The sequence below is a fragment of the Mirounga leonina genome, unplaced genomic scaffold (assembly GCF_011800145.1).
Source record: "Mirounga leonina isolate KUSES-001 unplaced genomic scaffold, KU_Mleo_1.0 Mir_174, whole genome shotgun sequence".
Taxonomy (NCBI): domain Eukaryota; kingdom Metazoa; phylum Chordata; class Mammalia; order Carnivora; family Phocidae; genus Mirounga; species Mirounga leonina.
Window position 1 is genome coordinate 10,759,943 of NW_023270451.1, and position 20,118 is coordinate 10,780,060.

Sequence of the window (20,118 nt, forward strand, 5' to 3'; positions counted from 1 at the left end):
TTATATAGTGTTATCCACCAACCAATTACAATCAACTTCCAGGTTCATAGTAGCATCTTATTTACCTACTCTTTTTTTTTTAAGATTTTATTTATTTATTTATTTATTTATTTATTTATTTATTTATTTGACAGAGAGAGACACAGTGAGAGGGAACACAAGCAGGGGGAGTGGGAGAGGGAGAAGCAGGCTTCCTGCAGAGCAGGGAGCCCGATGCGGGGCTCAATCCCAGCACCCTGGGAACATGACCTGAGCCGAAGGCAGACACTTAACCGACTGAGCCACCCAGGTGCCCTTAACTACTCTTTCTTGTCAGCAATAAATCACTTAATTGAAGTGTGACTGGATCCATAGTTGATTGCAAAGTGAGTAACTATTACAACCCTTATGTGTGAAAAATAAGACAGCTTCAGGTAAGAGATGAGGCTATACAAAAGCCAACAAATTTAAGGCTACTGAATCATCTCTATAAATCAGGATCAAATGAGAATTTCAAGATAATATTTTGTGCGTGTGTGCGGCGTGTGTGTGTGGCGTGTGTGTGTGTGTATAATTACTGGTCTAAATCAAACTTACCAATTTACTCCCCAAATAAAAATACTTCTGGTATTTTATTTTAGCCTACAGTACCAACATTCTCATATCCCCTCAAATTATATATTATAGTCATCTTAACTTACACTTTATGTCTGTCACTAAATTCATTTATTTTATCTTTTTTATTGAGATATAATTCAGATATAACAATGTGTTAATTTGATACACTTAAATGAGGGCATTATGCTAAGTGAAAAAAGTCACACAGAGAAAGATAAATACTATATGATCTCTCTTACATGTGGAATCTAAGGAAGCCGAACTCACAGAGACATTGAGTAGCAGAAAGTAGAATGATGGTTGCTGGGGAGGGTGGGAATAGTGTGATATTGGCCAAAGGGTACAAACTTCCAGTCAAAAGATGAATAAGGTCTGAAGATAGAGCATGGTGAGTATACTTAATAATATATCATCTACTATGAAAGTCGCTAAGAAACTGCATCTTAAATTTCTCACCACAAAAAAGAAATGGCAATTATGTCAGGTGATAGGAAGGTGTTACCCAACACTACACTGGTAATCATTTTGCAATATATAAGTGTATCAATATTTATTTTTTTTGGTAACATCTCTAATATCCTCGTTTTTTCTATCCAAAGATTCTCCTTTTCAAATTCCTACTTGGCAGATGCCTGGGTGGCTTAGTCAGTTAAGCGTCTGCCTTTGGCTCAGGTCATGATCCCAGGATTCTGGGATCAGCAGGGAGTCTGCTTCTCTCTCTCTCTCTCCCTCTGCCCCTCCCCACCATTTTCTCTCTCTCTCTCTCAAATACGTAAAATCTTTAAAAAAAATTTTTTAAATACATTCCTATTTGGTCCCTTGTTCATATCCCACATCTGATCATTACAATAGTGTATCTTCTGGTCAAGGTTCTCTCAGTGTTTCTCCTTCCAATCAGAATAAACACTGTTTTAGCTATAGTATTCCACTGCTCAAAATGTCGATGGTATTTTCCTAACATTAAATCCCAAACAATTCTGACATTCGGAGCCACAGAATTTGCCATTAATGAAACTTTTGATCTGATAGCACTCTTCTTCTGTAACAAACTCTTAGATTAACTAGGCTTACTAGCTGCTCACAGTACTTGCTCATCTCCCTGTTTCTCACTTGTGCTTTTCTTCCTTCTAATTGGGCTTTGCCCTTTTTCCTTCAACTTGATTTTTCAAACCAGAGTTCATAAACCAAGCCCATTAACTCTGGTCTCTAATCACTTTGTCTTTTCCAAAAGTCCTATAGCAAATGTATTGTTACAGCTGGTCTAATTTATCTGACATTTAATCATTTAATTTTCTGTTTTATAATCTAAATTTCAAGATGTATAAATGTCGACTCCCCAATTAGATTAAAATTTCAGGCAGATTGGAAACAATTTGGTCTTTTAAAACACACATGTGGGGCGCCTGTGTGGCTCAGTCGTTAAGCGTCTGCCTTCGGCTCAGGTCATAATCCCAGGGTCCTGGGATCGAGCCCCACATCGGGCTCCCTGCTCCACGGGAAGCCTGCTTCTCCCTCTCCCACTCCCCCTGCTTGTGTTCCCTCTCTCGCTGTGTCTCTCTCTGTCAAATAAATAAATAAAATCTTAAAAAAATAAAACACACATGTGGGGGCTCCTGGGTGGCTCAGATGATTAAGCGTCTGCCTTCGGCTCAGGTCATGATCCCAGGGTCCTGGGATCGAGCCCTGTATCGGGCTCCTGGCTCAGCGAGGAGCCTGCTTCTCCCTCTCCCTCTGCCTCTCTCCCTGCTCATGCTTTCTCTCTCTCTCTCTGTATCTCTGTGTCTCAATAAAAATTAAAAATTAAAAAAAACTTTAAAAAATAAAACACACATGTGGGGGCACCTGGGTGGCTCAGTCAGTTAAGCGACTGCCTTTGGCTCAGGTCATGGTCACAGGGGCCTGGGATCAAGCCCTGAGTTGGGGTCCCTGCTCAGCGGCGAATCTGCTTCTCCTTCTGCCTCTATGCACCTGTTCCCTTTCTCTTTCTGTCTCTCTCTCAAATAAATAAAATCCTTAAAAAAATAAAACACACATGTGCACAGAGTAACCACAGCAGAGGTCTTTTTGTCCCCAAGCACCTCTTCTCCCCTTCTTACTTAGTACAGCTTCTGCTTTTCACCTGCATACATGACCACCTTGAAGGTAACTGGGCCCACAAGGCCACTAAATTCTGGCCAACGTCCTACAAGAGGAAAGGTTTTATGTGACTTCGAGCAAGAACCCCCAACAAGAGGGAGAATACTGTTTGTCCATTAAGAAAGAGCACAAATAACAGAGGTGGGTTTGAGGCAGAGGTCACACTCAGATGACAGAAACCAAACAGGACCACGGACCCCCCCTTCGTGAAGCATCCCTATCAGCTCCAGTCTATACAACTGACTGATACTCAGACTGAAGTGAAAAACAAACTTCCATAGTGTTGAAATCAAACTGTTTTTGTAATTGGTAGTATTCCTAACTGGTACACTGGATTTTAAGCATTATTAGCATAAAAACAGTGATAGTGGAATCACTTCCATTTCAAGTTTGTTTATACAGCAATCTGCAAATAGAATACATTTATAGTTAAACCTTGCATCCATTCGCAAATATCAAAGTAAAAAAGAAAAAAAAATGGGCTTTTAAAAAGATGACTGAACATGAAAACAGTACTTCTATACATACCATTAATATCAAGGCTCCAACACTATCCCATTTTCTTCAAATTGGCTAGGAATCTATCACAAATGCTGCCTTCATAAATAACCAAAAAGGAAAAAAAAAAGTATTCTTTGGACTAACCTGTGTCATCTGCTATTTGATGTTTAAAACATTTTTGAGCTATTTTTCAAAAAGTACTAGACAACTCAAGAACAACGGACCATCCATATGGAAAGAATATGTCACTTCATATACTTTGTACACAGGTTCTTTTGCATTTTAAAAATTTTAGCAGATATAAACAACAAAGAATTGTCTCCCAGAGGTGTAGTTAACAGTCACTCAACAAGTAATAGGTCACTTTATTGTAACCCCATGGTTTTGAAATGAACAAATGAAGGAAGGCAGAGAGAGAACAAGTGCTTAATAAGACATTAAGAAAATGTCATATGAAAATGAAGTAGATTTTTGGCTTTTTCTGCAAATACAACTAATTATCTAAGAAAAGAGTAAGTACTGCCTCCATTGGCATTTCAGTGAGCCACTAATTCCTAATTACAATCCCAATTACAGCAGGAATTAAAACAATTTCAGGAGATACTAACAGGTAAATGAATAATTTGTACCTCTGTTTTAACAACGGGTAAAAATTCACAAAGTTGACAGCTCTTGAAAGCAGTTTAATAGCTTTAAAGTTCATTTATCCAAAGCAATTAAGAGCTTTCAAAGGAAAGCACTCATAAATTGAACTGATTTTCCAGTCAACACATACTCAATGAAGATGTCACTGGACATGGGCTCCCAGCTTCGGCTATGCCATGAAGCTAGCTCTAGGACTTCTTGTCCCACAACACAAGGACTGTGGACATCACAAAAGCAAAGCCTAAACACTTAAGTAGATAATGTTAGTGTCTGCGCTGGAAATCATCTTCCATCATCCCAAGTTAGTGGTGAAGAAATGGGCTCACAGATGTAATGTGACTGAGCCAAAGCAAGTAATTCTGCTGACGACAGTTTTCACATGCATCAAGAACTCCTCTTCACCCTCAAATTTAACATCCCTTCCATTATCTCACAGCCTATCCACCTTCTAGGTTGGAAACTGAAAGAGGAGGAAGGGAGGGGGTGCAGGAGCCAAAGGAGGAGAAGGGAGAGAAGAAAAGAAAAAGACACACAGAATCCTTCTTACAGTTCATTTCCATACACATCAACCAAATCAGAAAACAGGCAGTTTATCGAGGTTCTGTCCAAGGACAGATGTCAAGAGTTCAAGTCCCCACTGATTACTAGCCAAACTGCTTTTCAGAACTAGCTCTGCAGAGGTGCCTTTATAGGATGTCAGCTCGAGAAATTTCTGTACTTGGAGTCAGTAGTTTCTCCACATCATTTAAATAATCCAATAAGTGAACTAATAAAAGTGGCTAACCATCACTGACTTTCTCCTATATGCAGGCAATTGGTTAAGAAGTGTATTTAATTATTTTCTTCTTTTAACAATTCTACAATCTAAACATTATTGTCTTCCCATTATTTGCTGAAGTCTGTGAGTGTTTTCCAAAGGTTGCCACCACATCAAATGACGGAAGTGACATTTATAACCTGGTTATTGGGTAGAATATACTTGCTTAATCCACTCATGCCAAGTAGCCCTGCTCTAAATTGCATCTCAACACAGAACAACATTTCTTAGACTCTATTGTGAGTGAGAGGATCCTAGTTTTTGCAAAAACACTTTATTTTCAGTAATTGTGGCAAACATTTTTTTAAAAAGATTTTATTTGAGAGTGAGAGAGCATGCACAACCAGAGGGAGAGGGAGAAGCAGACTCCCCGCTGAGCAGGGAGCCCGATGTGGGGCTCAATCCCAGGACCCCGGGATCATGACCTGAGCCGAAGTCAGATGCTTAACCGATTGAGCCACCGAGGCACCCCTGTGGCAAAAATTTTTAAAAGACAGTTGACAGAACTTTTTTAAATATAAAATTTCTACACTTGGATTAATGTATATAATAGATTGTTTGATCCCCACAAGAATTCCATGACATAATGTGGAAGGTGATTTTCCTATATCACAAATGTAGAAACTCAGAACGTGACAGATATGGTTGACAGATTTAGCTAAAAGAAATATAGGACACCAAGTTAAATTTGAATTTTGATAAAGATCAGATGTTTTTAGTGTTTTTCCCAAATACTGCATACCTGTATTAAAAAATGTTATTTGTGTGAAATTCAAACTTAACTGAGCAACTTTTGTTTTACCTGGAAACCCTATTGAGAAGTGCCCTAACCAAGGTCAGAGGCTAAAATCTCTGGACCACCTCTACCATGCGGTGTTAACTGGTAGATATTATTGCTTAGAAATGTGGAAGGGGTCATAAACAGAGGGCTATTTCAGTTTCCTTGTCAACTGACTGAAATCTCAATTATGTTCTTCATTTTCTCACATGAAAAGTGAATTTAGAAAAAAATTATTCTAGTTGATATTCACTCTTGTAAAAATGCCTACTGTTTTCTATTTCCAAAGTACTTTACAGTTTATTATCTCATTGATAACAACCTTCAGGGAATAAACTGAAGAGTTGCTGTTCATATTTTTTTTCCAGATTTGATGATCAAGGCTGAGAAAATTTCGAAAATCCAACCAGTTTCTCACAGCTACTAGGGACATCTAAGCCTGAGGCACAAATCTTGTTATATAAAAATCCAATTACGTGGGCGCCTGGGTGGCTCAGTTGGTTAAGCGACTGCCTTCGGCTCAGGTCATGATCCTGGAGTCCTGGGATCGAGTCCCGCCTCGGGATCCCTGCTCGGCAGGGAGTCTGCTTCTCCCTCTGACCCTCCCCCCTCTCATGTGCTCTCTCATACTCTCTCTCTCAAATAAATAAAATCTTTAAAAAAAAAATCCAATTATGTAAAAGTAACATATATTCTATTTCCATTATAGTAAGATAACAATAGTAAAGGCTATTTTTGACCTTTACTTTAACAGACAATTATTAGAGATGAGCCACTCAATCTTATCCTGGCGTGTATTAAAATGGTAAGATCAGAGAAAAAACGTACGATTTCCTGAGTAAATTTTAAAAATCACTTCATTTAAAAAGTCTTTAAACTTGAAAAAAGGGTTGGATGTTTTAAAAACATGTCAGCATCAACAGAAATATGGTGTCCTAGTTTTTAATTATAATATTGTCTTAATGTCTTATGATAGAGACTTGGTTCTATTATATTGTTAATATGTATATAAAAAAAATCATTCAGCCTTTAACCAAATAAATAAGCCTAACACAGAAAGACAAATACTACATGATACCACTTCCATGAGGAAACTCAAAGAGTAAAGTCATAGGGACACCTGGGTGGCTCAGTCGGTTAAGCGTCTGCCTTCGGCTCAGGTCATGATCCCAGGGTCCTCGGATCGAGTCCCACATCGGGCTCCTTGCTGAGCAAGAAGCCTGCTTCTCCCTCTGCCTGCCTCTGTCTCTCTCTCTCTCTGATAAATAAATAAAATCTTAAAAAAAAAAAAAAAAAAAGAGTAAAGTCATAGAAGTAGAGTAGGATGGTGGTTGCCCAGGGTTGCGGCAAGTGGGAAATGGGGAGGTATTAGTCAGAGGTAACAAAGTTTCAGTTATGCAAGAGGAATAAACCCTAGAGATATTCTGTTTAACATAATACCTATAGTTAAAAATACTGTATTATACACTTAAAAATCTGCTAACCCTCTTATCACAAAAAATAGAATAATAAATAAGATGGTGGGAAGAAACTTCTAGAGATGATGGATAGGTTTATAGTACTGATTGTAGTGATGGTATCAGGGGTGTACGTATACTTATCTCCAAACTCATCAAGTTGTACCCATCATATATGACTTCTATATGCCAAAAGGTAGTCAGAAACAAAAGGAAATGAAAAGAACTTAGGAAGGAATCACCGAAGTTCAATTATGTCAAGTGTATTTCATTTCATAGCAGTCAAGACAGCTATGTTAAATGACCTCTTCTAACAGGTAAATGAATTAAAGCCATCAGTGTTTAGTGAACCAACTTGTCTGGCATACCTTTGCTCAAAAACTAACTACTGCGAGAGGCCGAGGGTTGCTTCCATGGCTAATATTAGGGGGGAATCGTAAGGATTCAGCTAAATTAAACAGTCAAAAGTCTTTTCCAAGATCAAGTGGACAAATATCAACACATTAAAAAATATATGAAGAGGGTTAAGAAAAAAAATCAAAGCCACTGTCCTTGATTAGCATTTAAAATGAAAGCGTATAGAAGATAATTAGGAAGGCTAAAAGTTAGCTGCTATTTGTAAAAACAGCCATCTTTAAAAAAATGCTCATAACTCAATTGTTCTTTCCGTCCTCTTCTTGACCGCATGTTCTCTCTCTCCTTTCTTATGCAATCTTCCCTCTGTTCCCTTTCCTATTTCTCTTAGAATCCTTGTCTCTCTTCTTTTTCTCAGCATCATCAATTTCCTTTGGTACTGGGCTCTTGGTTTTTCACTATTACACTAATTTTCCTCTCATCTTTTTCCACCTTTCCATCAATTTTTCATAAATGGAATTTGTAATGAGGCAATACATTTTAAAAGACTTTACAGCTATATAATACTATAAGTTATTGATAAATGCATTCTAATACCTGTGTATTACTGAATAGGTCATCAGGTGTCTAACTGCCATGTTTCAAAATGACAGAATTGTTTTGTAAGACCTGATATAACTTTAAGGTTTATTTTTTTTTTTAAAGATTTTATTTATTTATTTGACAGAGAGAGACAGAGAACGAGCAGTGGGGAGGGGCGGAGAAGCAGACTCCCCGCTGAGCAGGGTGCCTGATGTGGGGGCTCAATGCCAGGACCCTGGGATCATGACCTGAGCCGAAGGCAGATGCTTAACTGCCTGAGCCACCCAGACGCCCAAGGTTTATTTTATCACGTTTATTATGTTCATGAGTAGTGTTGCTTTTTTTTAATATGATCTTATATACTAAAATTTTCAGTCTCTTAATACATGATATTTAACATATTAGCAAATAAGAATATTTAGAAGGGTTGTATGACACTGAACCATATTTCTTTAAGTAGAAAATTCTACTACAACCTATATGGTAATATTACATAGATACTAACATTATTTTATTAACTCATGATTTTTTTCCAACTATGAAAAATGAAGTAGGCCTTGACCAGCCCATTGGGTTTCTACAAAAGAACTGTCACTGATCTTACCATCTGGCATTTGCATCCATGCAGAATGTCTACCTAATCTTAGTGCTATTCAGTCTGATGATGCCTACGTATTTTTTTTATTAATATTGCCATACAAAGCTAGATATTAGCTAATGTCTATTTCACCCCATTTTCACTGGTGTGACTTTTTATTGTGAATAATTCTATTTGTTAAAGATATTTAGAAAACTTAAGTCTCAAGAAGAATTGTTCTATATATTACAATTGTTTCAAGTCAAATTACCTAACATGTATCCCATAATACTCAAGCAAAAGCACTTGTGCTTGTCAACCCATTCTAAAAGGTGAATTTAAAAATATCAGCAGATATTTCACTTAAAGTCTTTTCAACAGGTTCTCGGGATATATATGAGTCATAAACTTTTCTTTTTTGTTATTGATTTATTTCTCCTTACCCTCCTTTATAAGAGTAAAGGATATTACAAAAGGGTTTATTCATTTTAATGTGTAAAATATATTGATCTTCACTGAATATATATCATCACTAAGATGCCCTCAAAATTAATCCAACCTGACACTTATGGAAGCTCTATTTTCTCTAAAATTTCATTTTGTTTCCCGTCATACTCATTTTAACAAATCCCCATTCACTGATTAAAGCAAAGCATCAACACTTTCCATATAAAAAACACAGACTTGAAATCTGGAGAAATATTTCACTCAGCTTCTAAAAATTCTCTTCCATTCTCCAATGTGATTCAACACGTTGTCCATCTGAGCAGATGGACCCTCATCTTAGAACTGTTTTAGGATTCATGATTCATGGCAACCTCCTGTCCCAGGTACCCAGACACCTGCTCGTGGCATCACCGTAGCCTGGCCCGATTCCAGACACCAACAGCTCCCACTGCTCCTGAGGTCTCGCGGTTTGAAGTGATTTGGGCAGATGCAGAGCCACATAAGGAAGAGTACGCTTTCCTTCTAAAAGTAGTGTGCTATCTTTTTCTCACAAAACGGGAGAAGCTAACAGATATTAGCTTAGTATTAAGAAATATCAAGAAATATTAAGTCTGGGGCGCCTGGGTGGCTCAGTCGGTTGAGCGACTGCCTTCGGCTCAGGTCATGATCCCGGAGTCCCTGGAGCGAGTCCCGCACCGGGCTCCCTGCTCGGCGGGCGGTCTGCTTCTCCTTCTGACCCTCCCCCCTCTCATGTGCTCTCTCTCTCTCATTCTCTCATTCTCGCTCTCTCAAATACATAAATAAATCTTAAAAAAAAAAAAAAATATTAAGTCTGGTACTTACCATTTTATTTGATACCTACAGAGTCACCGAGCACTTACCTGGGTAATATCGGGCAAGGCCTGTGGCACTGCCAAACACCTGCCACAACAACGAAGGATCTTCCTCTCGATTTTTTTTGAAAACTTCGTCTAAGGCACTTGTCCAGTTGAGTTCATTTAACACAATTGTTGCTGATAACAAAAAAAAAAAAAAGGAAAAATTCAGATTTATAATTACTTATTGAATCTGTCTTCATTTATTTGCAAAATTATGTTAAACTTTTTCATCACTTCAGCTCGAAAAGTGCTCTAACCCAGTGGTTTGTCAGCAAGTTTAGACATGCAATTATTTCTCCAAACAAATGTTTATATGATGGAGGCCATACTGACACTCTGGGCTGGGTAATTCTTTGTTGTGGGAGCTATTCTGTGTTTTGTAGAATGTCTAGCAGCATCTGTGGCCTCTGCCCATTAGATGCCAGTACCACGCCCCCCCCACCCCCACGCTGTGATAAGCAACGTGTTTCTGACATGGTCAGAATACAAAGAAAACCGCTCCCTGTTGAGAACCACTGTGATACGTAAAACAGGCAATAGCAGCTTTCCTGGTTGAGAAGGTGGGGGGCGGGCATACTCCCCCCTGAAGCAGCTCCAAAGAAACCTACAGAACACCCGAGGACACAGGTTAATGGCCACACTCCCCTCAACTACTGATGAATCTCTGCGACACACTAACATAATTTGGTCCCTACTGGAATTGGGGAATAAAAAAAAAAAGATGTTTGTCATCTAACATCACCTATCAACTATTTACACAACAACAACAACAAATGTATACATCCTGACAAAGAGAAAATTCATTCAGAGGCTGGACAATACCGATGTTAGAAATCGGAAGTAGCTGATGCTTTACTACTACCTTTGCGAGCAATAGTTCTTTTTCTCTGGTTAGTTCAATGAAATATTACAGAATGATGTTAATAAGGGCCAGGCCATCGATTTTGACTCTTACTTGTAACTACTGATAGAACTTGGAAAGGTATTAAAAACACATGCCGTCCATTAGAATTAAAGAGAAGCAATCACAATGTGGGATTTAGCATATAATTTATAATTATGGGCCTCCATGATCAGAGCATCTTATTTCTAACATATTAAACATTTACTTAGCTTAGAATATTATTTTCCCTTTACACAAAAAGATGACATACATCATCTCACATCTTTTTTTCCCCCTTTATATGGAAAATATGTACCGTGCCCCCAGCGGATCAGGACATTGGACCACTGTGCACTTGAGAATCTATGGTCAAGCCTAAACAGTGGAAATGAGTGTGGGATAAGGACCAGAGATACCTCTTAATTTCTATTCTTTTCTGTGACCATAGCAAATCAAGAAAGCAAATGCAGTCACAGTTAAATCGAGCCCAATATTTTGTAAAGGAAAAAGAAGAGTTTCTAACAAGAAAGATGCACAGCATATGTGTTTATATTTTAAAATTTATCATTTACAAAAAAAAAATGAAAACAAGGGTATTGTGAAATTGTCCTGGGATCGGCATCCTAATGCATTTCTCATTATTCAGAGCTAACATGATTTCCATCTTTATGGATGTGATTACTTGCAGAAAGATCAGTTGTGTGTGTGAATATTCATGAGCTGGGTCAGAACCATGATGTGTCTGATACTAGTGAATTTATATTCAAAAGCATGATCCAATGAACATTAAGTGGCCCGTTATATAAAAATTTATATTCACATAGATAACCTGAACTAATACTATTCATGAATATTTATAGTTATATACAAAACATCACAGAAGAGGAACATTGTACTTTTCTTTAAACATTCATGAATTTTACAGTAATATTCTACTGAACAAATAATCTTGTTTATTTATGATCCAGATACACTTCATTAATTGCCAATCTATTCTAGCTATCTCTTCAGTTTCCTTTACTCTTTGATTCACATTAAGCAACAACTGATATCTAATTATTTTTAATAAAGTTTTGTTTGTTTTCAAGGCTAATTGTTTTCTTAGTTTTATTTGATAACAACTACTAAGTATCAGGCTTTGATATGCTGACTGTTAATTATACTTTTAGGTACTTGGGGGACAAGTCAAGCTCTGAAATAGTATTATGGTGATGGGTCTTAAAGTTTGCAGTTTATATATCTGAAAACTCCTTTTCAGGTAAGACATTACTGAAGTAGATATCAAAATGTTTTTCTCAAAACTTGTTCATCTGCAAATGAGCCAAGGACATAAAGAATCTATAATAACAGACACTTGAACTGATTTTAAGTTTCGTTCAAATGTAAGAAATGGTACTGTATACCTATCATATGTGCAAGGCTTAATTCCAGATTAAGGATACAGATGCTTCCATTTGCCCTCGTATATTTATCAAGATTTTTTTAGTGCCATCATTATTCTATTACTCATTATCTTTACTTGAATGTCCGAAGCAAGAAATCAAAATCAAAGAATCTGCCGTGGAAGTGCAAAGTTAGGTCCAGTCTTTAATCAGAGAACTTTAGAGAGACATTCATTCAATTATAGTGTTCCAATTCCTTAAAACACCAAAATTACAAAGTAAAATAAATTGCTGCATTAGAAATTCATTTTTTTCTCAAACTATACTGAACAAGTTAAAAATGCATTAAATATGTAAAGTGTCAAAGCAAACCAAAAAGTATGAATGCATTTTCGATCCTTCTTGGTTATTTGGCTATATTTTTCTGATCCACGCTATCTATTACATTTGACTAATACACATATCTTATTTTAGTTTCTTAAACTGGGTTCCTAAAATGAACAGACTTTTATCTGCTTAACCTTATAAAATGAAATAGCTTCTCCAGAATCACTAAGGTGTCTCATATCTCTCCATTTCTATGCCATTAGCATAACTCAGGCTAAACAATACTGAAATAACTGGGTAATCTGCAGATGACAGAAGAATGAAACTAATGCAGAATATTGGCTGTGTTAAAAAGAAGTTTATGTTATTTCCTGAACCTATTATCTTCCCCTGCTACTTCCATTATAATTACCTGCATATTTTTTTTTTTTCTTTCGCTCTCTCCTACTTAAATTCATAAGTAGACATTATTTAGGAAGATTTTTTTTTTTTAAAGATTTTATTTATTTATTTGTCAGAGAGAGAGAGGTAGTGAGAGAGGGAACACAAGCAGGGGGAGTGGGAGAGGGAGAAGCAGGCTTCCCGCCGAGCAGGGAGCCCGATGCGGGGCTCGATCCCAGGACCCTGGGATCATGACCTGAGCCGAAGGCAGACGCTTAACGACTGAGCCACCCAGGCGCCCCTAGGAAGATGTTTTTAAGTAATTCTTCTGGCTACAACTCTGTAGAAAAACTGATGCATTAGAAAAGTTAAAAGTTACTATTAGATTTTTTTGTTGTTGTTTCATATTACCCAGTGGTAAGTGGTTATGCTGGTGCCTGTCCTCAACCAGTATTTTTAGTCTCGTCTACTTCCCTATGACCATAGTACTTAAATGATATAATATAATCTTTCTATGATGAAAAAAAAAATAAAATGAGCTCAAATACCTCAGAAAATTATTTTCAACAAATATTACTGTTTAATAGGAATATGAAAATGTACTGTTCATTCTTATAAAGACTCGACTCTCAAGAAGTCAATGTGGCATCCTGACTCACTAGAATTCAATACTTTGTTTCCCTTTGTCATTGTATATTACAAAGACTTTTCAAAGCAATTACTTTTCCCTCAGTCAGTCTTTACTTGGAGGTCTACAGAAAATCAAAATGCAAAGAATTTTATTTAACTGAAGAAATGATATAAATTGGTAGCCAAAAAATATTTTACATAGGAATTTCAGAATAAATTAAAAAAAAATCTTGGAATATTTCTTGGCCCCAAACAGAACTTCATCCTTTTATTTAGACAGATATACTTAAGTACACAGATAATAGCTCTACTTTTCTATAGTTGTTTAGCAATACTTAAAATTATATCATAGCTCATATTTTCAATTACACATTGTGTATGTATTGCTTTATTTAACATATGCTATATTCACTCAATGCTCCCCCTAAACTAGTAATGTTTTCATTCACACAAACTTTGAAATTCTCGCTTGAACAGATCTTAGAAGTACACGAGCGGCCTACATTTTTCTTTCCACTGTGGAAGACTAACTGGTCAATAGTGATCTAGCCTTGAACCTAGTGCCAATTACTAATGAACTTAACTAAGTGTCTTATGGCTGTGTGAAGAGTAAAGTTAGGGCTCATTTTATGCCCACTTCTAAGAAATGGAGATTTTTATCTTTGTTAGGATGTTTTATTTTGCAAAAAAAAATAAGTCTTTTATAAATGTGCAAGGCTAAGCCTATTAGAAGTTGTGAATGCTAGAAAAGTCAACCTTGACTTGGGGGCTTCTATTGTGAATGATATGAGAGGATTTCACCGATAACTGATTCAGAACGCCCAGCAAACATCTCTGTTCTTCCTATGCTTAGTTTTCAAAAACATGGCCCTGGTGCTCAGCAATTCTCTTTCAGAATATTCTATTGTTCAATCTGGCTTCTCAAGGGAACAAAGAAAAATCTAATTTGTAACAGCACAAAGGAAGTACCTTACATTTCCTGCTAATTCTTCTAAGATACATGACTTAAATCTACATCTTATTTATGACATGGATTACAGAATCATCAACAAGTTCTGAATCCCATTTTTCTCCATAAATTTCAACCCATAAAGCGTCGCACTACTACTCCCTTTTAAATCTGAATACATTTTCTTGATTTAGTCAAGTTTCAGGGCCTCACCACGCTTTAATAGCACCATATGACTATTTGAAAAGCCTTAAGATTATTTATAATGCCCATTAATGCCAACTACATCTTTCAAATGAAACAGAAGCTAGCAAAATAGACAAAAAACATAGTAGGATTTTGTAAAATATAACTTTAAGTCTGCATCAAAAATGTATTTTATGAAACACAAGATAGTTTTGACAAGTTTTTGAGAAGACCTGTAGATATTAAAGCTATGAAACAAAATAGATATTAAAATTACCTTTGTTTAACAATGCTAAATATGTTACAGTTAAATAAATAAAACTAGAGAACTGGGCAATATGTTTAATATACTATTTCCATTTAACTAATAGTACTGCTCTATTATAGCCTTGCATTTAGGTAACATTGGTATGATGAGTTATTTAAACTATTCCCACTGATAAAGTCAGTGATATTTAATTAAGCACATACTGTGGCAGCAAGTGTGTTAACCCCTTTCTATACATTATGCCATTTAACTATTAGAGCGGCACTTTGAGATACTAAAATTATCTCCTTTTGTCTATGATAAAAATAAAACCTACGAAAGGTGTTTAATTTGATAAAAAACACAGCGAGAGCTGTAGAGATAGCGCTCAATTGTGTCAGATTCTAAAATTTGTACTGTTTATGAGCAACTGACTTCTAAGCTTTCATTATATGTGTAGCTCTGATTATCTAAAATTTTAAATGTAAAGGTCAGGAATGCCTAGAGACATTTTGATTGTCAAGATGCGTGAGAGCCTACTAGTATCTAGTGGCGAGAGACCAGGGATGCTGTGAGCATCCTACAATGCACAGGATGACGCCCACAACAGAGAATTACCCAGCCCAAAACGTCAACAATGCCAAGTTCGGAAATCTTGCTCAAGTACCACTATAATTATACACAGGACATTCAATGCACTTTTTGAAAAGCAATAGTCTCAACGAACAGTGTCAACAAAAAGACAAAACAAAATTTCTTCAAAGTGAAAGTTAATATAATTTAAAAAGAGTATTTCATGACAGCAAATTAATACTTTGGGCCACATTTTCATATCCTTTGGATTGGACAAATTTTCATTTTAGTCTCAGAAATCCTAATACAGTCTTCTCATACCTGAGGAAGTAAGGATTTCAAAGCTACTTTTTAGTGCCACTAAACTAAGGTGATAACCTTTTCCCACCCCCCGTTTTTGGACATTCACAGAACACTACAGTTTTGCTTTATTTTTCTTTTAATGAGTCAATGCTTACTCTGTGATTCTAAACTAAACTGATTTTATCTTTATAGCAAATGTTCATTTTATCCTATAATACATAAGGCAGTTATTAAAAGTTATATTTAACAGCTGAGCTGAACCAGATGTCACTAATTTTATTCATCAACTTCATCTCTAAAAAGAAAAATGTTAATAACAAGAAACCCACTGATCCAATTAAGTACACACACAAAAAGAATCCACTTTAAGGACTAGACAGCATGCATATTAAAATGAACGAATCTTTTCAGTGGATTTGGCTAATAGAATCTCATCTAATCCCAGTGTAAATGAAAGATTAATAAGGCACAGGGAGATTGGAAGACCAAATCTCATCTCTCTAATCACGTGTGAGGCACCAGCATCTACCTCCCACTGCGGAAGGCTGAACAGAAGGCTCTAAAGGCACATGGGGACCCTGATGAGGAGATAAGCCTTATTCCTGCAGTGAATTCGGTACAAATATTAAAAGGCCCTTGTCCTTGTCAGTTCTCTAATGCCCGTATTACTGAGATTCCTGGCCTTACTCCCTCTCTCTTTAGTTTCCCATAGATTGAGCACCTGGCTAATGCCCAGAACCCAGCTGTTCTGCTTTAATGAAATCTGCAAATTGTGGCGTGCATAGAAGGAGCTCAGAAGAAATCCACTCTGTCATTACAGAAAATAAGAATAATGCAAGGGAAATGGAAGACACTAGGATCTAATGTCATGTTTATTAATTGAGGGATTTTAATGTCACTTTCAATAAAATGGTAATTACTTGTAAGATTTTTCTTGGAGGCATGTAGGGATTCTGCTTCAGAAATATTTTAAGTATAGCAAACAAGGAAAAATATTTGTTTTATCCTTCAGGCATTCTAAGTTTTTCCATTTCTACTATCATCAAGACCAAATAAATGATTAGTAATTTGGTAGCCAAGAGCCTTTATCACTGGTCCAACAGGCTACTTTAATCATTTAGCTCCTAATCCTTCTGTTTTCATCTGGAAAAAAAAAAAATACAAATACAGTAGGGATCCTAGATCCCTTAGTGTGAATGTCCAACAAGTTTATGAATAAAAGGCAATCCATGAACAATGGCTATGATTAAATTCTTTCCTCAGCTGTTTAAAAACCTGTATGGTACATATCTCCTTTAGCTGTTTGACACAGATGAAAGAGTCCTTCTATTGCTCAGCATATTATTTTAGTCTTGTCAGTTATTCTACTTGAACAGTAACATTCCTTTTATATACAGCAATGAGACTGTAATTCTATTCATTTTGTAATGAAGCCACTTCCCATCGTCTGCTATATTTAGAAGCTCTCACATGATGAGGTATTCTTCATTGGAATGTGATTGAAATATTATCATTTTAAATGTAAAAACATTAATTTGTAAATACAAACCATCAACTTTAGAGTAATTGCCTGAAGAAGATCCAATTGCTCCCAATGATACTATTTCAGTCATTTTTATCATAAATTTGACTATTTGTAATTAAAATTCTTAAAAAAAAAAACTTAAAGAGGGCGCCTGGGTGGCTCAGTTGGTTAAGCGACTGCCTTCGGCTCAGGTCATGATCCTGGAGTCCCGGGATCGAGTCCCGCATCGGGCTCCCTGCTCGGCAGGGGGTCTGCTTCTCCCTCTGACCCTCCCCCCTCTCCTGCTCTCTCTCTCAAATAAATAAATAAAATCTTAAAAAAAAAAAAAGAAATGAAAACAGAATATGCTCTCATATTTTCTAAAACTAATGATGTAATGTATGGGGATTAATATAAGAATAAGACAGGGGCGGAGCAAGATGGCGGAGGAGTAGGAGACCTGGATTTCGTCTCCTCTCAGGAATTCAGCTGGTTGGGGATCAAACCATTCTGAACACCTACAAACTCAACAGGAGATCGAAGAAAAGAAGAGCAACAACTCTCTCATCAGAAAAGCGACCACTTTCTGGAAGGTAGGACGTGCGGAGAAGTGAATCCGAGGCGATATTCGGGAGGATAGACGGCGGGGGAGGGGCCTCCGTCGGCGCTTCTGGCAAGTGATAGAGCCACGGAGCACAAAATCGGAACTTTTAAAAGTCTGCTCCGCTGAGGGACGTCACTCTGGTGGCTAAGCGGGGGGGTGGAACCCTCCGGGACAGTGTGGTCTCAGGACCCTCGGGGTCACAGAAAGACCGGGGGTGCCTGAGGGCGGCAGAGCTCCCAGGTAACGGAGCAGGGAAGCCGGCTGCAGAGGCGGAGCCCAGGCGCGGGCTCTCAGCTCGGGGTCGCCATAAACCGTGATCCGTGGCCCAGTCGGGCCCCTGCTCCTCCAGCAGGGACCCAACAAGCGGCAGATCCGGGGAGACTCACCTTCCTCCCCCAGGAGGAGCCGCGCGGGAGTGCACCGCAGGGATCTGCTGGGTTTGGAGACTCCACCCGGGGTCGGGTGCCAGAGATAGAAACGCGCGGTCACAGGCCGGGCGAGCACGGAGTGCGGCCGGAGACCGGGGAGACAGGAGTGACTGACGGCTTTTCTCTGGGGGCTCACTGAGGAGCGGGCCCCGAGTTCTCGGCTCCTCCAGGACGGAGATTGGGAGGCCGCCATTTTCACTCTCCGCCTCCAAAGCTGTAGGGAAAGCTCGCAGGGAACAAAAGCCCCGGAGAGCAAACCCGAGCAGATTACTTAGCCGGGAGGGGGCAAGGGCGGGGCAATTCCGCCTCCGGCAGAGACATTTGGGAACCACGGCAACAGGCCCCTCCCCAGAAGATCAGCGAGAACAGCCAGCCAAGACCGAGTTAACCGATCAATGAGAACGGCAGAACTCCAGCGCTAGGGGACTACTGCACATAGAATTCATGGCTTTTTTACCATGATTCCTTAGTCTTTTAAAGTTAATTTTTTTTTTTAACTGTCTTTTTGTCTTTTTTTTTTTTAATTTTTCTTTTTCCCTTTTTCAACCAACATCTTATCAATCCCTTTTTAAAAAAAAAAAACATTTTTATTTTTCATTTTTAGAGTCATATTCTATCCCTTCATAATAGTTACCCATATTTTTGGCTTATATATATAAGTTGTTCTCTCTTTAAAATTTTGAGATAGTTTCTTCTAAAAGATTAAAATATACCCTAAATCTCTAGTATATGGTGTTTTCTATTCCCCTGCCTGATCACATCCTCTCCCTTTTTTTTTTCCTTTTTCTTTTTTCTTTTTTTAAATCCTCTTCTTTCTTTTCTCAAACAACTTCTTATCAATTCCTTTTATAAAATTTTTTATAATTTCCATTTTTACAGTCATATTCCATCCCTTCATCATATCAACCCTTATTTTTGTACATATATAAGTTTTTCTTTCTTTAAAATTTTGGAAGGCACTTTCTTCTAAAAGACCAAAATACACCCCAAATCTAGTGTGTGGCACTGATCTATATACCATATAGATCATATTTGATCACATTCTGGTTTTTCTTTTGTTGTTGTTGTTTTGTTTTGTTTGTTTTTGTTTTTATCTTTTTCTTTTTTTTCTTTTTCTTTTTTCTCTCTTTCCCTTTCTTATCCCACTGCTTCAGGTCTTTTCTGATTTGCTTAAAGTATATTTTCTGGGGACGTGGTTACTCTGCTAGCATTTTGTTCTCTCATGAATCTATTCTCCTCTGCACAAAATGACGAGATGGAAAAAATCACCTCAACAAAAAGAACAAGAGGTAGTACCGACTGCCAGGGACCTACTCAATATGGACATTAGTACGATGTCAGCTCTAGAGTTCAGAATCATCACTTTAAAGATACTAGCTGGGCTTGAAAAAAATATGGAAGTTATTAGAGAAACCCTTTCTGGAGAAGTAAAAGAGCTAAAATCCAACCAAGTAGAAATCAAAAAGGCTATTAATGAGGTGCAATCAAAAATGGGGGCGCTAAGTGCTAGAATAAATGAGACAGAAGAGAGAATCAGTAATATAAAAGATGAAATGATGGAAAATAAAGAAGCAGAGAAAAAGAGAGATAAACAACTACTGGATCACGAGGGCAGAATTCGAGAGATAAGCGATACCATAAGACGAAACAACATTAGAATAATTGGGATCCCAGAAGAAGAAGAAAGAGAGAGAGGGCCAGAAGGTATAATGGAGCAAATTATAGCAGAGAACTTCCCTAATTTGGGGAAAGAAACAGGCATCAAAATCCAGGAAGCACAGAGAACCCCTCTCAAAATCAATAAAAATAGGTCAACTCCCCGACATCTAATAGTAAAACTTACGAGTCTCAGAGACAAAGAGAAAATCCTGAAAGCAGCTCGGGAGAAGAGATATGTAACCTACAAGGGTAGAAACATTAGATTGGCAACAGACCTATCCACAGAGACCTGG

The 20,118-nt window shown here is 37.6% G+C and overlaps 1 protein-coding gene across 9 annotated transcripts in view; it reads right to left on the reverse strand.

Moving 5' to 3' along the window:
- CACNA2D1 (calcium voltage-gated channel auxiliary subunit alpha2delta 1) overlaps positions 1-20,118 on the reverse strand; it is a 506,844-nt gene that overhangs the window by 132,656 nt on the left and 354,070 nt on the right. For all 9 annotated transcript variants that reach the window (XM_035020464.1, XM_035020463.1, XM_035020460.1 and 6 more), the window contains exon 7: positions 9,773-9,904. In XM_035020464.1, the coding sequence (XP_034876355.1) occupies positions 9,773-9,904 (132 nt within the window). The remainder of the gene's footprint in view (positions 1-9,772; positions 9,905-20,118) is intronic.